General features: G+C 44.1%; 1 protein-coding gene across 7 annotated transcripts in view; it reads right to left on the reverse strand.

Annotated features, from left to right (window-relative positions):
* The window catches only part of PRPSAP1 (phosphoribosyl pyrophosphate synthetase associated protein 1), a 45,855-nt gene that overhangs the window by 13,304 nt on the left and 15,988 nt on the right, over positions 1-16,563 (reverse strand). For all 7 annotated transcript variants that reach the window (XM_084838186.1, XM_084838187.1, XM_084838184.1 and 4 more), the window contains 6 exons: positions 16,145-16,197; positions 11,277-11,343; positions 6,928-7,100; positions 5,480-5,595; positions 3,277-3,332; positions 1,059-1,204 (listed from right to left, as the gene is read on the reverse strand). In XM_084838186.1, the coding sequence (XP_084694312.1) occupies positions 1,059-1,204; positions 3,277-3,332; positions 5,480-5,595; positions 6,928-7,100; positions 11,277-11,343; positions 16,145-16,197 (611 nt within the window). The remainder of the gene's footprint in view (positions 1-1,058; positions 1,205-3,276; positions 3,333-5,479; positions 5,596-6,927; positions 7,101-11,276; positions 11,344-16,144; positions 16,198-16,563) is intronic.

The raw sequence follows: 16,563 nt of genomic DNA on the forward strand, positions 1-16,563 counted from the left end.
GAAGGAAGGAAGGAAGAGGGGGTGGATCACAGAATTGTTTCCTTGTAACTTTGGTTCTCCGAGTGATTCTTTGTGTCACCACACAGTGGCCTCTTCAGAATTCTCTTCCAGAACCTTCTTGGCAACTAGACAAAAATGGAGGAAAACTCTGCACAACAGGGATGTTAGGACTTCAGAGGTGGTACTACCACCTGCATCTCTCCTAGCTCCAGTCCCTTTTAATTTGCCATGCACTTATGAGTTGTTGTTGTTTTTTTTATATATAGCAGGGCTTTTCTACAACCTCCCCTGTAGCAACAGAAATTCCTACTTCACAATGAGATATTTATCCATATAATCCATTGCAGAACCAAACATGCGAAGAACCAATTTTCCCTGGCTTAGTGCCTCGTTCCTAGTTAGACAGCACTGCACGGTGCGCAGAGGATACATGAGCCATCTTTAAAACTGCCTATAGTACCAGAAGGCCGCTTCAATTGACTGCTTTTCAGACCTGTCTACATTCCTATCTCCAAATCCTGTCCTCTTTGCCCTAGTCCTAAGGCAGCAAACTTGTGCCCAGGCTGTATCAGACTGAAGGTAGTGCTCAGCTGATTGAAAGATTTCCCTTACAATTTTTACCCCTGAACGAAGAACACTAGATGCAAAGGAGGAGCCTAGGCAGGCCCCTTCTCCTTGACTTGCTACTTCTTTATGTACAGGGACTTTTTTTTAATTGAGGAGCATTCCATCACATAATCCCCCACCTGCAGTGTGAAACAGTACAACGCAGATGCAGGTTTACTGCTTCAGTGGAAACTAGGGCTTAGTTTGCTCAACACCTCGGCTGTATCTAAGCAAAGGTATCAACTGACATCTGGAAGACTACCCCTTGGTATGTACATAATTTCTAATTTAGAAGCTCCGATACTGCTTCTGTCTTTAGATTGCTACTATGCACTTTGACAATTTATTGCTTTTGTTTCTTCAGTTGAGAACTCAGGTGAGCTCTCATGTTAGAACGTCTTGCCCAACAAAACAAACAGCAAACAAAAAGACAGAAAAATGCAACAACGTACAGGGCAGCTCCAGACCAGTGTGCAGTGTAGTATTTTTTACTGTTGGGGGAGAGTGTCGTCCATCATCCATGTCTTGCTCTGTGCACTGAGCTTCCCCATGGATGACCGCCAGTCCTAGCCGCAGCCGCTCAGCATAAGATTGGGCCCTGCATGAACATAGCAGCATATTAATGGCATGCAAGACCTTCCTGCTGAAAAGCCCTTTGCTTTGGTTCAGTTCCACATGCTTCAGTAAAACAGGATTCAGCCTAGGAAAGGTGTTTCTGGACCTGTTTGTTTGCTTTTCAACAAAAAATAGTTAATGCTTACTAATTATGCTCTTCATCATTGTTTTTGAACTTCTTTTGAGAAAAATTAAGTTAAAAAAACTATGGTGAAAAGTGAAATAGTTCAGCAAAAGAGCCCTGATGCACATTCAACTCTTGCCACCTTAACATGAAAGTCAGATGCTATTTATTCTGGAAGCATGTCAAACACTGGCAAGAAGTGATCCTTTTCCTATTAAGGTTAGATTAATTTACCAACAATATCCAAGGAAAACACCGTCATATGCCAGCACCACCATATCCATCCACTCCTCCCCTCTTTGCAATAAATTCATATTATCTGTTGATATTAGCTGAACCAAAGATATGAGAAAGGAAACAGAAAAAAGTATTCCAAAGTGATTCATGTCCAAAGTATTCCAGGAATGGTCTTTCCAAAAGCTTCTTGGTTGCCTCTGTTCCTGAAAGCACATACTCTTCTTACAGCTAAGGACATCAAGTTCCTTCAACCACTTATGGATGCACGGAGGAGGCTGGCATTTCCATTTGTGAAGGATGATGTGTATGGCTTCTAGGGAGCTCATCTGAACTTTTGTGAGAGCCTGAATTTCATATCATCTGCCCGCTGCTGCATCCATAAAAGATCATTTGTGCTCATGACACGAGGTTACCATAGTTAGAAAGTTAAACAACTTTGACCATGAGGGGCTACCTCAAGGTTACCAGGAGCTACCAGGCATTTCATTTAAGTGGGCAGGGATCCAGCAGAAGACTCTACAGAAGACTTTTTCTTGGTATTAATTGAAGAATGATACCACTAAATAAGCAGTGGACACACAAAACTGTTTTTCTATAGGCTTGGGTGGGTTGATCGCAACTCTTTATTCTACGTTTCCCCCAGATGGTCCAAGGTGAAGGCCTAGGCCAGTATAAAGTATGACTGTGTAGCAGAGTAGCACAGCTAAGTTCTCCAATAGTGCAAAAACGTGGAAAGGGATGGAGACGAGCCTTGCACCAGGGCAAAAGAGGTTGATGGTAGTGCAGTTATATCAACTGCCACGCCATCTTGGATTTCAAGGAAAGGGGGACATCAGAGCTGCTCATCAGGTAGGCAATGGATAAACTCCTCCATAGAAATGGTTACTCAGCAATGTTTAAAAGGCTCTTAGCCCTACACCTTATACCTGCCACATTGAGCACTGATACAGCATTCAGGCGGCCACCCTGTAAAAACATTGGTCCTGGGTTCGTGCCTATGAAATTACATTATGAAGATCTCTTTTCACCCTCTTCTCCTATGGCTGAGCTCTCTACAGTTTAGAAGGAATGAATCAAACATCCTACAGATCAATATATTTTGAGGATTCCCATTGGTTGTGTAGTAGGAAAGCATGCAAAAGAATCCCATAACTTAACTCCTAGAAGTTCCTGGTGCACTACTACATCGCTGGGGGAAAAGGACTGTTTGTCTGTGCCTCTCACTAGACACTAACATTTGTCAGCACTGTTTCCTAGCATAGGGCGGTACCCAATTGTGACTGTCCACACATGGAGCCCACCAGCACTTCCATTCTGAAAGTGGCCAGCCCCACCAATTTCTTCTGCGAGCTCCGTTGACCCGTCCTGTTCCAGAAATGAGCATTTTCACGTGTTTTGGGTTGCCAGCAGAAGCACTAAATCCATTCTGCAGGCGATGGGCAACAGAATTGGTGGAGATGGCCACTTGTTGATGGTCACCATTGGGTACTGCCCATCGTCACTTTTCTCTGTAAACAAACAAGAACCAAAATCTTCTCATATCAGTTTTCCAATTCATCACATACCAACCACTTACAATCTCTAGAGCTAAGAGGTCCTGGATCAATATTTGTCTGCCCTGATACACTGAAATATTAGCTGCATTTTGCAGATTCTGTAATATTTATTCATGTCAAAAACTAAAAAGCAGTTACCTCTTGGCAGCATCAGGACTCTTGGCTACAATTACTGCATTTCTGTAATCAGGAATCTGAAGAGAAAAGGTAGCAAGATTTTAAAACAGTACAGCTCTGACAATGATTGACTTACAACAGTTTGAATAAGCCAGTATTCTATACATAAGATTAACCTTTTGTTACTACAGAATGAGGGTTGAGAAAAATACTGTCACAATTCCCAAAATGCTGGGAAGCACTTATTTAACTTAAATGGGTTTTTAATTACTTCTATTCAGTTGCTGAAATCATTGCTGCAGGATATTTACATTTCTATATCCCATTTATGTATCTGGTTACTCTTAGCTCAAGTCCAAACTAAAGCATGAAGCCACAGTCAGCTCCAGGTCTTGTTTTTACTGACTGTATAGAGCTTCTCCATCTTTGGCTGCAAAGGACATAAGCAATCTGATTTCGATATTGACCATCTGGTGATGTCCATGTGTAGAGTCGCCTCTTGTGCTGTTGGAAAAGAGTGTTTGCTCTGATCAGCATGTTCTCTTGGCAAAACTCTATTAGCCTTTGTCCTGCTTCATTTTGTACACCAAGGCCATGCCTGCCTGTTATCCCGGTGATTTCTTGACTTCCTACTTTAGCATTCCAATCCCCTATGATGAAGAGGACATCTTTTTTTGGTGTTAATTCTAGAAGGTGTTGTAGGTCTTCGTAGAACTGATCAACCTCAGCTTCTTCGGCATCAGTGGTTGGGGCATAGACTTGAATTACTGTGATGTTGAATGGTTTGCCTTGGATTCGTACTGAGATCATTCTATCGTTTTTAAGATTGTACCCCAGTACTGCTTTTCCCACCCTTTTGTTGACTATGAGTGCTACTCCATTTCTTCTAAGGGATTCTTGCCCACAGTAGTAGACATAATGGTCACCTGAATTAAAAAGTCACTGAAAAAGACCTGGATGCTGGGAAAGATTGAAGGCAAAAGGAGAAGGGGATGGCAGAGGATGAGATGGCTAGATAGCATCACTGATAAAATGAATATGGACTTCAGCACACTCCAGGAGAGAGCGCAGGACAGGAAGGCCTGGCGTGCTATGGTCCATGGGGTCATGAAGAGTCGGACATGACTGAACGACTGAACAACAGGGAAGTGGGGGCTGATTTAGATAAGGAACACAGTACACAGATTTAACAATCCCCCCATCCTTTTCCTTGATTAAGAATTGACCCCTTCTCCCTCGCTCTTTGCCTTGTGGGGCAAAACATAAAGGTATCACACAGGCGCTTGTATGATTTGCCCCAAAGGGCAAATAGCAGCTTTAGGGAGTGGAACAATTTTAATCAGGAAAATAACTTGGAGGGAAAAAGTTATGTTTACCTCCTTCCACAGCACTATGCTGTTGATCTGCATCACCCCCCACCCCTGCACCTGTCATGAACACTTTTAAAATCCAAAGGAGAACCTTTTTGTGGATCTCCTAGTTTTGGCCCTCAGATACCATGAAATGCTTTCTTTCTGGATGAGAAACAGCCTGCATCACTTCTGGGTGGAATCACAGTCCCCAAGGGGCAACTTTTACTCAGAAGAAAATCTTACAAATTCACAGAGAGAACCAGGGTCTCCACGTACAGTCTTGCACACAAACGTCTTACATACAGCTTTCCATGTGTCCAGGAAAGGGATAACAAATTCCAAGAGGCCTGAGATCCCAAATTTCTCCACACTTGTATGTGTTTTCTTTTTCTTAAATCTTGGTGTTGTTGGGTTTGTTTGTTTTTTTACAGAAAGCTCTTGAAAGCCTTTTGGTTTTCTTCAGACTCATCTCATATCTAAAATCCCAATTTCTCCCCTTTTTTCCCTTACTACCCATTTCAGGATATATAAGAGGTAGGAGGTAGGTTAAAAAGAAACCAAATTTGGGGCGGGGGGCACATGGCAGATAAAATGGAAAAATACATTGCAAAAGATACTCTTGCTATGAAGTAAATTAATGCCATAATTAATCTAGCTGTCAGAAAATGCTTCCCAGCAGGCCAAACTAATAGCATGGTTGGATCACTAAACTGCTAGCAAAGAGGCTCCTAACATACATTGTTGGGACCCCCTCCAGCACTAGAAAAATCAGTTGTATATTGTTCAGATTACTTTAGATAAGTCTGAGGAGCAATGCCAAACTGTGTTCTAATCAGACTGATATTATTATTAATGGATTAAAATTAATTCACCTCTTCTTGTATGTACTGAAGCAAAAAAGGCGATGCCCTCAAGTTATCGACAGGAAAGCTGAAAAAACCCTGGATTTCTTTCTGATGAAGATCCATAGTGATGATGTGGGTTAAACCTAAAAAGAACACAGTACACACTAAAGAGTCTGAATGTGAACTGAAATACCAATCACATCACACCCAAGCACTCTCCTAGACACAACGGGCTTAAAGAATTTCTCACACATGGTGGCTGCCATTAATTCCTAATGAGTATCTGATCTCTCAGGTTGGGATAATTACAATGTTTGCTACACATTCTTGTGCATTATGTTTCAGATAATAGCAAACCTTAACCATACAGGATATTGGCTCATCTTTGACTTTGAATGCCATGAAAACAGCAGTTAAAAACAGAGCAAGCACAAGACTCCAACACGTTGCTTTGTGCCAATGGTTTCTTAAAATACTTAGGCAAAGTGTTGCATTGTTTTGCTTGCTTAAAAAAGAGAGACAGAGACAGGACTGGTACCAAGGTTCAATAAGCCCCAGACTCTTCTGTGGACTCTGCTATCTTAGTGTAGGGGTGAGGAACACTTTTTGGTCTGGGGGACGGACGGTTCCCCAAGACCAATCCAGTATGGCCAAATGACATCAGGGGAGGGAGTGGCTCCTGGCCCCTCCCAACATCACCTGCCCCCACCCTGCCCATTTTTCCTTTCTCGGTGTTGCTCCACGCTTCTCTCCACACAGAGAAAGGAACTCAGCTGGTACTTGGAGAAGCAGTTCCCCCAAGCACTGGCTGAGTTGGGCGCCTTGCTTGCGTACTGAGTGGGCTGGTGAGTGGAGCGCGAAGGAAAGAAGCCACTCCTCCAAGAGCCATCCAGGCCCCTTTCTCTGTGCAGACAGAGGCACAGTGCAATATAAAAGTGGGCGGAGATGATGTTGGGAGGGGGGGCGTCTAGAAGAGGGACAGGCCGGATTGGCCAAATTCAGCCTACAGGCTGGAGATTCCCCATCACGGTCTTAGTGTATAGGTGAGTAAAATCAGTACTTGTTTTTTAAAAAAAACATTTTTATCCCCTCCTCCCTCCAAGGAATTCAGGATGGAATATATGGGTTTCACCCTGTGTTTTATCCTTACAACAAACCTAAGGAGGGAGAAAAATAGCAGTTGGCATAAGGACACCTAGTAATCCTATTACACAAAATTAATCTACTAGTTTAAAGATGGACATCGCTATATTTTCAGATTTTGACTAGAAGTGTATGTGCTTCAAACAAATATGCTGCTTGCTTTATAAATGATTTTTGGTACTTTCTGCAAAGAGGAATTTATTCTTATAGTGGGAAGAGAGGTCCCTTCAATGACAGCCACATTAGCCACTTGCTTCTTCAGGGTCAGATCAATTATTGCCGAGTGCAACTGTGGAAAGTAAAATCTTGTTGCCTCTAGCCAGCCCACTCACCTGCTTTGGCCAACATGGAAGCAAGGAGTTTGCAGACTATTGAACCTCTCTTCCTCATTTTGCTTTGTTTGCTGTAGGGGAAGTAGGGAATTACCCCAATGATATTTTTGGCACAGGATGTCTTCAGTGCATAAGCCATAATCAGTAGTTCCATCACCGCAGTATTCACATCTCTGAAATGGTTGCAAATATAAATAAGTCCTCCATCTGCCAATAAACAGAGTAACAGTTTCCTCCAAGATGAACACAACTGTCTGCCCAAATACCATAACCAGATGTTTTAAAAAGATTTTATTTCATTTCTTAGAGACCACAGCAAACAAGTTCCAGTTTGTAGCCTAACATAGCAGGTTCCAAACACAGGAACCCTGGGATTCTGCAAACACTCGACAGAGGTTCATGAATGCAAAGATCAGTAACAACAAAGAAGCTGCCCAGAAAAACAGTTAGTACACCATTACCAAAAATCTACAATGCTAAGCCAGGGGAGAGTCTGAGATGTGTTCTGTCACACACTTTCTGTTTGCACAAGGCTCAAACAACTTGGCCAGTGCTTCACTCAAACCAAGAGTAATGGTAGGATACACTCAAGTCCTCTGCAAAGCACACAGGTTCTAAGCAAAAGGGTTCCTTAACAATCAGATCAATTTGGAAAAGATTCCCTGAGGATAAAGTTTGAAAACAATTTGCTCTTAATCTACCTGGTATACTGCTGTGAGGGGAAAAAATGCAATCCCTCTTATTTCACCTGCCTCATATTAGCAGCCCTGTTTGGAGTCAGCGCATATCTAATATGGAGAAGGTTTCCACCTCAACATACCCAGAGTAAGTTTTCTTCCTTCACTTCAGACAAGTGAGGAATAAATTTAATCACCTGTGCAGCCTCCACCCACCAGTCTACAAATGATTTGGTTGCTCCCAAAAGAAGGAATGCTCCCACCCATGACAAACACATCTTCCCCCAGCATTGCAACATTAAGGTAATGTGCTGTGAAGACAAAGCCTCATGAACTGCTTCAAGCTTACACCTAAAGTTGCTCATAAACAACTACTACCATGTCTCTTTCTAGTTCTTTTCTGATGATGATTGAACTGAGCAAGATTAAATGCATATTTTAGAATCTATTGGGAGGAACACATATACCTAGTATAGACCATAGGTCGGGGGTTTCCAAACATTTTGGGCCTGTGGGCACCATGAAAAATGCCACACACACACCTGCCCATAGCAGCCAATCACAAAAACATTAGGAGCAACCACTTATCTGTGTTTGTGTGTGTGTGTTACTGACACTGGTTTATCTTCCCTTCTTCCCTTCCTTCCTTCCTTCCTTCCATCTCTCTGGCTTCTTTCTTTCTTTCTTTCTTTCTTTCTTTCTTTCTTTCCCTCCATCCCTCCCTCCCTCCGATTCCACTTTCTCTCTCTCCCCATTTCTCTCTGTGGTACCTCTTTCTAGCCTCCCACTCTCTGGTCCCTCTTTCTTTCTCCGGCTCCTCCTTTTCTCTCTCTCTCCCCATCCTCATGCAAGTGAATGGAGCAATTTCTCCAGTCATTTGCATGGCGTGAGAAACCCCTCCTGACTTCGCACCCTCTCCAGCAGTTTTTTTTTTTTGGCAAGGGAGCTTTCCCCCTCCCTATTTAAGATAATGGAGAAATCACTTCATTGGTTTGAATAGGGAGGGGAAAAGCCCCCTTGCTAAAAAATGGCTGGATGGAGGGCAAGGTCACTCCCTGCCAAGGACCCTGTTTCCCCAAGGGTCCTTGGTGGGGAGAGGACTTTGCACCCCTTCCAGCCATTTTGGGGCAAGGAAGACTCTCCCCCACCCTTCCCATGCAAGTGAATGGAAGGATTACTCCATTCATTTGGAGAGGAGAAAAAATAGCTTGGTGGGCGCCTCTGCCTGGCACTGCAGGCCCAGGGACACCGTGTTGGAGACCCCTGCCATAGCCCAATCTATGTTAGAAGACACATGAGCTAACTCTTAGCAAGGTCAAAATTCATAATAGTCAACATACGCCAGCCAATTAACATGAACCAACTAGAATGCTCCTCCAGTAGTTTTTTTAAGAATGTGTTTATCAATTATATAGATAAGCCCTGACTGACACTACAGTTGATTACCACATTTCAAAGACAAGGATGTGAAGAATGATGGTCATACTCTTTTGCAGTAGTCAACCCAGCTGTATCATAAGGGGAAAAGGCCTAAATATGTCTCATCCTTTGTCTACACTTGCTGAGGGCATTCTGGTGCGCTCTGTGCCTGGAAGCAACTACAGATAAACACTCTCGGACACCGTGCTTTGCCAGCCTACAACTCCTCTTTCATTTGAAGGGGGTTACATCAGATTGGGACCCACAATCTTCCCCAATCACCTGGGATGACATCCTTCAGAGTACTCCAGCCCTCAAAGATTTGCCACTAATTCAGCTTCTGTTTTAGCCAGCTGCCCCCAATTTTTCATTCTAAATTTCGTTTGGAAAATAAGCCCCTATTTATCTAGTGTCATTTGCCAATGTTCTCCAAATTAGGTAGTTCTATCTTCTGCCTCCATCACAGCGCACTGATATGCTGTTTTACACACAAGAAATCTTTGTTCACTATCAAAGAAGCAGCCAATTACAAAAAAACACCCCCACCTCCAAGCAATTAAGACAAAAAGTTAACGATGCGCCATTTTCCCCTTCTGTGGTTTAAGGTGGCAGAGGCTATGGAAGGACGACCGTTGTTTGCCAGGACGGTGCATTTCACAGATACCCATTTCACAAGCAAACAACAGCTGTTTTATTCTTTTAAATTAAAATTCATAACAACCAAGTGTGAACAATGTCTTCATGTACATTTACATGTTAATGAAGCAGGACCGGATTAAAGTTATTAAGGGCGCAATCCTATGCATGTTTAGACAGAAAGAAGTCCTACAACTCTCAGCATGCCCCAGTCATCCATTATGCCCTTAAAGGTAAAAGGAGAGAATACAGCAGAGGTGGGCAACATGTGCTACATGTGGCCCCAGGCCTCTGGTGGGGCCCCCTCTGCTGACATTCAGCTATGGAGCAGCAAAAAAACCCAGCGATTTGCTGCTGCATTTTAAGGGCAAACCACTATGGAGGCTTAAAATGGACAGTTTTAGCTTGAAAACAGGGTACATATGTCCATTTGAAGTCTCCATAGCTGTTTGCGGTTGAAATTTGGTGGGAAACAGCTGATTTCTTTTATCTCTGCTACAGTAGTGGCAGGAGCGCATCCCATGGATGCGGGGTCCAGGGGGTGGAAAGTGGCCCCCAGGTCCCCCGAATTTGTCCACCTCTGGCATACAGTAACCTTCTTCCTTTCTTGCTCATGGGTACATGTAATGGAAGATTATTTTCACTCACCACTCATATATACCACAATGCTAGTTCAACAGCCATCACACCAGCCCTGTAAATAGCTAGTTCCTAAATCTGTGGCAACTCAACACTGCCTTCAGACAACCAGGCACAGAAGTTTGCATCTACAACAGAGTTGGTTTCATTTTTTTCTTTAATGCTGTTTCTGTGCCACAAGCTACTAACCAAGGTATGTGTAGGCAAGCATGCAACAAAACAATGGGGTGGGGGAGGCATGCTAGTTGCTTTTATAAACTTATTTGCAAGGGTGCTTAACATATCCTCCAAGATTTTGTGAGAGTCAAAGCCTCCAACCCTAAACCAAGCAGCACCCTGCCCTTGTTATCCCATGGAGCAGTCTGTACAGCAGATTTAAAAAAAAAAAATGCAGACCCAGTGCCGCTGGTATATTCCACCATAGGGAAAGATTACAGCAAAGCCCCGGGCAATGTGGTTGCACTTTTGGGGCTAAACCACAGAACCAGGAAGGCAGAACATTCCTCTGCACAAATATGGTTACTAAACAGCACTAAAGGCTATCAAACAGATGTTTTACTGTTGACAGGTGAAAGCATTTATTAGTTCTGCTATAAAGAAGAGTCTGATAAAAGGAGTAACAATCCTCAAAAAATAATCCTAAAAAAGCAGGGAAATGAGAGAGTAATTAAGGAAGAGAGTCTTCAGGAGAGCTTCAGAGACTAGGGAATCTTATCAGGTTTCACTTACTGTCACTTTCAGTGCCACATTAACCTGTCTGATTTCAAGTCCTCACTGTTGATGCAAGAGATTAGCTGGTCTTATTAACACCACAAATAAGGAGAGAGAAATTGGCAGCAGGGCTGGCAGAAGTGTATTACACTTGAAAATGGACAGAAGAGACTCCAGAACCAATCCACACAACCGGAGATACTACATATCTAAGAATCTGGATTTTTAACAATTACAATTCAAAGTCAGTCCACAAAAATAACTTACCTGGGGATTGTCTGAATAATGAACACATCCTGGCCTCGGACAGATTCTTTGATTTCAACCCTTGTTTCTGTAGAGGAAGCATAGATATTTAAACATAACCTTATTAAACTATAATCTAATGGCATCTGCACTTCCAGTAAGTAGTACTGTTGGGATTTGGAATGGAGACTTTCACAAAACTATTACAAACAGCTCATAAGTGGATATTTAAAATAAATGCCCTTAGATCTAGAGAGACCACCTGACGTATGGCGTAGTTGTTTTTAAATTCAGTACACCAGAGTTCAAGTTACACTGAAGAAATTTCCAATATGAATGTGGTCACGAGGAGGAAGGATAAAGAAGGAAGAGGGAGGCTTCATATCTAAGTTGTGATAGGGGGCAGGGTCATATGGAAGTGAGTTCAGGCGGTGGTGGCTGGTGTCTCCAAAAAGGTGGGCAAGCTGCAAGCCCCACTCACCCTGCCAAGCCAATCCCACCGTAACTCCACCCCGCCTAAAGCTCTTCCTGCCTGTTCCACCTACGCTCTTGCCTATGGATGCCCCTTCTCATCAGTCATGACAACTGAGTCCACCATGTTGAGAGGAAGCATATCTATGAATACCAGATGCTGGGACAAATAACAGGGGAATATTGTTGTCCTTATGCCCTGCACATAAGCTTCCCAGGGACACTTGGCCGGCCAATGTTGGAAATACAGTGATGGACTAGATGGAGAGATGAGGGACTTGCCTAAGGCTACAAACCGAGTACAATGCAGAGGTCTGAGCCCCAAACACAACTGCCACTTCACTAAGATATGGTACAGCAAGGGCCCCCAACCTTTGAGTCAGTGGGCACATTCATAATTTTGAGAGTGTCAGAATTCCCCCTCCCAGAATTGGGAGGAAATTGCCTGTTCATAAAATGGCTGTCACGATGGAATGGCCAGCCAGAAAACACTAATTTTCCAAAAGGCAGACTGGTGAGAGTCAAAGAAAAATAACTTGCCCAAGAATCTAAGTATAAGGCAGATTGTAGGTCTAAGCTCCAAAACACAAAGCAACCCTTTTGAACCCAAATAAAGATGGTGCTGGAGGGCAGCACTTCACCTTGCAGCGTGCCAACCTCCCAGTTATTGACTGATTGAATGATTGATTTTATTAATCGCCCATCTGGCTGGTCACCCAGCCACTCTGGGCAATGTACAATAATAGAAACAGTTTAAAACAATACAATTCTACATTAAAAACATCATATTTCTAACAATACCCTAACCCACCCCAAATGCCTGCCTGAACAACCACGTTTTTAATGCACGATGGAAGCTCATTAAAGAGGGGGCATGGCGGAGTTCCCTAGGGAGGGAGTTCCACAGAGTGAGGGTCACCACAGAGAAGGCCCTCTCCCTCGTCCCCACCAGTCTAGCTACCTTGGCTGATGGGACAGAGAGAAGGCCATCCAAGGCTGATCTTGTTAAGCAGCCTGCCTGGTGTTGCTGGAGGCGCTCCTTAAGATAGGCTGGACCAGAACCATATAGGGTTTTAAAGGTCAAAACCAACACCTTGAATTTGGCCCGGAAAACAACTGGTAACCAGTGTAACTCCTTCAGCACTGGAGTGATGCGATCTCGCTGGCGGCTGCCTTTAATCAGGCGAGCCGCCGTGTTCTGTACCAGCTGCAGCTTCCAAACCATCTTCAAGGGTAACCCCACGTAGAGCGCATTACAGTAGTCTAAACGAGAGGAGACCAGGGCATGTACTACCGATGGGAGCAGATGGTCAGAAAGGTAGGGGCGCAGCCGCTGTATCAGATGGAGTTGGTACAGTGCTGCCCGGCTCACAGCTGACACCTGAGCCTCCATGGACAGCTGGGAGTCTAAAATGACCCCCAGGCTGCGGACCTAGTCTTTCAAGGATAGCTGAACCCCATTCAACACCAGGTCAACATCCCCCAATCTCCTCTTGTCTCCCACCAAAAGTACCTCAGTCTTGTCAGGGTTCAGCTTCAGCTTACTCCTCCCCATCCAGCCACTCACCGTCTCCAGACATTTGGACAGGGATTCTATGGCCAACCTTGGTGAAGATTTAAACAAGAGGTAGAGCTGTGTGTCATCCGCATATTGATGACACCGCACTCTAAACCTCCTGATGATAGCCCCCAGCGGCTTCAAATAGATGTTAAATAGCATCAGGGAGAGGATGGAACCCTCTGGCACCCCACAAGTGAGTGGTCCCGGGTCCAAAACCTCCTCTCCCAGTGCTACCCTCTGGTACTTGCCGGAGAGGAAGGATCAGAACCACCATAATACAGTGTTTCCAATGCCCAACCCCTCCAGGCGGTGCAGGAGGATACCGTGGTCAACGGTATCAAAAGCCACTGAGAGGTCGAGGAGAATAAGGAAGGAGCATTCGCCCCTATCCAGAGCCCTCCTCATATCATCCACCAAGGTGACCAAGGCCGTTTCTGTCCCATGCCGGGGCCTGACACCCAACTGAAATGGATCTAGATAATCGGCTTCTTCCAAGTGTGCCTTCAACTGCATCGCCACCACCCGCTCAATCACCTTGCCCAAAATGGCAGATTTGAAACTGGGCGAAAGTTGTTCAGAACTTGGGGATCCAAGGAGGGCTTTTTTAAGAGCGGTCTTATCACTGCCTCCTTAAGAGCAGATGGCATCACTCCCTCCTCAAGGGAGGCATTTACCACCACCCTGATCCCCTCACCCAGCCTCTCTCTGCAGCTCATAATGAGCCAAGATGGGCAAGGATCAAGTAAGCAGGTGGTCGGCCTTACAGATGAAAGCACCTTGTCCACTTCATCAAAAGGAAGAAGCTGGAATCTAACCCATAAAACCGGTTTGCCACAGACTGCCTCTTGCTCACTAACTGTATCCACAGCGCACGGAATAACACTCCTAATCTGATCAATTTTATCCTCACAGGAGGCCTTAGAATGCTCCAGCGGTTCCAGAGCAACTGGACCGACCAGGCTCCGGACCACTTGGAACAGCCTCCTGGGACAGCACTCTGCAGATGCGATAGAGACGGCATAATATTCCTTTTTTAAAAGTTAAAAAATAAATTAAAAAATCTTAATCAAATAAATATCAGGAGGGGTAGGGAGCCTGGTGGGCACCAAGAGAAGGGTCTGCAAGCGCATGGGTGCCCATGGGCACCATGTTGGAGACCCCAGTGGTACAGTGCCACAGTCTGCTACCTTGGGTTTATTTCTAAAGACAGAGGAGATGTACATTTTAAAATCAAGAAACAAGTCATGCTCCTAATTGCTCTTGGTGGAGGGAGAGAAGACTTCCCATTTGTGCAGACAAAGAAACAAAATTCAAGAACCCTCACAAAGCAACACTGTACACATTACTTCCTTTCACAATGCAGAAGCAAAGCTTCATTGCCAAAGGTACATGGCCATCTACTTTAGATGGCTTTTTGAAACCATCAGATCTATCCCTCCGTGCATTTGTCTATCAACTGTTGTTAGCTATAATAGCTAAATGGAACCCCCATGTTCAGAAGCAGTATGGCCCTGAATCTCAGATACTGAAGGCAAACGGGGAGGGCCATCACCTCTGTTCCTGACTTAGAAGCACCAAGAGGCATTGGCCCAGTGGACTGGCCAAGGGAGACAGAATGCTGGATCAGATGGATAATAGTCTGATCCAGGAGGATTATTCTTATTAGTGAACATTCAGAATGACATGACAACATACAGAAGGGGGAAATCATGCTATGTTTTTAGCTATGTTAGGACAGGAACATTACCATGCTATGTCATCTCAATTCTACACCAATACCTTAGATAACCTACCCCAACTTGGCACCCTCCAGATGTTCTGGACTGCAACTACCATTAGCCCCAGGCAGCATGGCCTATGGGCAGGAACACTGGGAACTGTAGTGCAAAACACATGGAGGTAACCAGGTTGGGGAAGGCTACCTTCCCATGAGATGAGCTATCTTCAGGGGAGGGAGGTACAGTATGTTGGATTGCTACTTTGCCAAACAAGCCAATAGAAATTACGATGTCTCTAGAGTCTGTATGTGTACCACTGAATGTCCCAGCATTCAAGTCGTTATAGAAGTATCTATTACCTATACCAGCCTTCCTGAACCTGGTGCCCTGCAAATGTGTTGGATGACAATTCTCATAATCCCCAAACCAACACTGCCACACTGGCTAGGGATGATGGGGTTGTAGTCTTAACACATCTGGAGGGCACCAGGTTTGGGATGACTGGCCTATGTCCTGAAATGTATTTGGGAACAGGGAATCCTGTCTGGATTTTTCAATTAGTTTGGTCTTGGGCTGTACCTACACACTGGTTATGGTTCCCGGAAAAAACGCCACCATGAGTAAGACTCATGTTTGCATTATAACATATTTTATAAACAGCAGTTTATAAAATTCTGAGATAGCCTGGACCTAAGCTTTTGTAAGCAGAGTTAGCAGCTGAGATTTAGCAAAATTCCGTGAGTAGCGTAGGACTGCAGAGATCCAGGTCCCTTCTTAGCCATGGAGCTCACTGGCTGACCTTGAGCTGGTCCTCATCTCTCAGACCAACCTACCCCACAAGAGTAACAGAACAAAAACAATCTTGAAATCTCAGAAGTTGATGGTTTTCCTCATAGGATGTTTTATTGATACCTACTCTTCTAGTTTGGTTGGGTCAACAGCTTTCCTTTTTGAGAGTTTCTAAATGGAACACAGCAAGATCACTTTGCACATGCTATGATATTTGGGTGATGTGATTTTATGCTAGCTTTTTTGTGATTTTTAAATTTTATTGGGTGCCTTTCTGAGACAATTTGCTGAAAAGGAGCCTACAGATATTTCCAATTAAATAAAAATGGAAGTAAAAAATCCTGACTTACCTCCATTGGTTTCTTGATACACCACAGATTTTCCAAGTTCAGCACCAAGACGCCTAAAGAAGACAGGGAGAGATGCAAGGAGATTTAGATCAAGACGAACTTACCAGCATGGAATTGCTCATCATGCAAACTCTAGAACAGCAAAGCTCGGTTCAGTACTAAAAGACAGAATTTATCGACAAATTCAAAACATTAGAACATAAGAAAAGCCCTTCTCAATCAGACTGACAGCCTATCTAGTCCAGCATTTATTTCCCTAGTAGCCAACGAGTTCCCTATGAAAAGCCCACAGCAGAACATGAATGAAATAGCACCCTCCCGCTCATGTTCCCCAGAAGCAGGCATTCAAAGACATGTGCCTCTGATCAGGGAGGTAGCACGTAGGCATCGCAGCTAGTAGCCATTGACAGCAGCATTCT

This window comes from Heloderma suspectum, chromosome 2 (genome assembly GCF_057233095.1).
Source record: "Heloderma suspectum isolate Gila_16-S chromosome 2, 16-S_ref, whole genome shotgun sequence".
Classification (NCBI taxonomy): Eukaryota; Metazoa; Chordata; class Lepidosauria; order Squamata; family Helodermatidae; genus Heloderma; species Heloderma suspectum.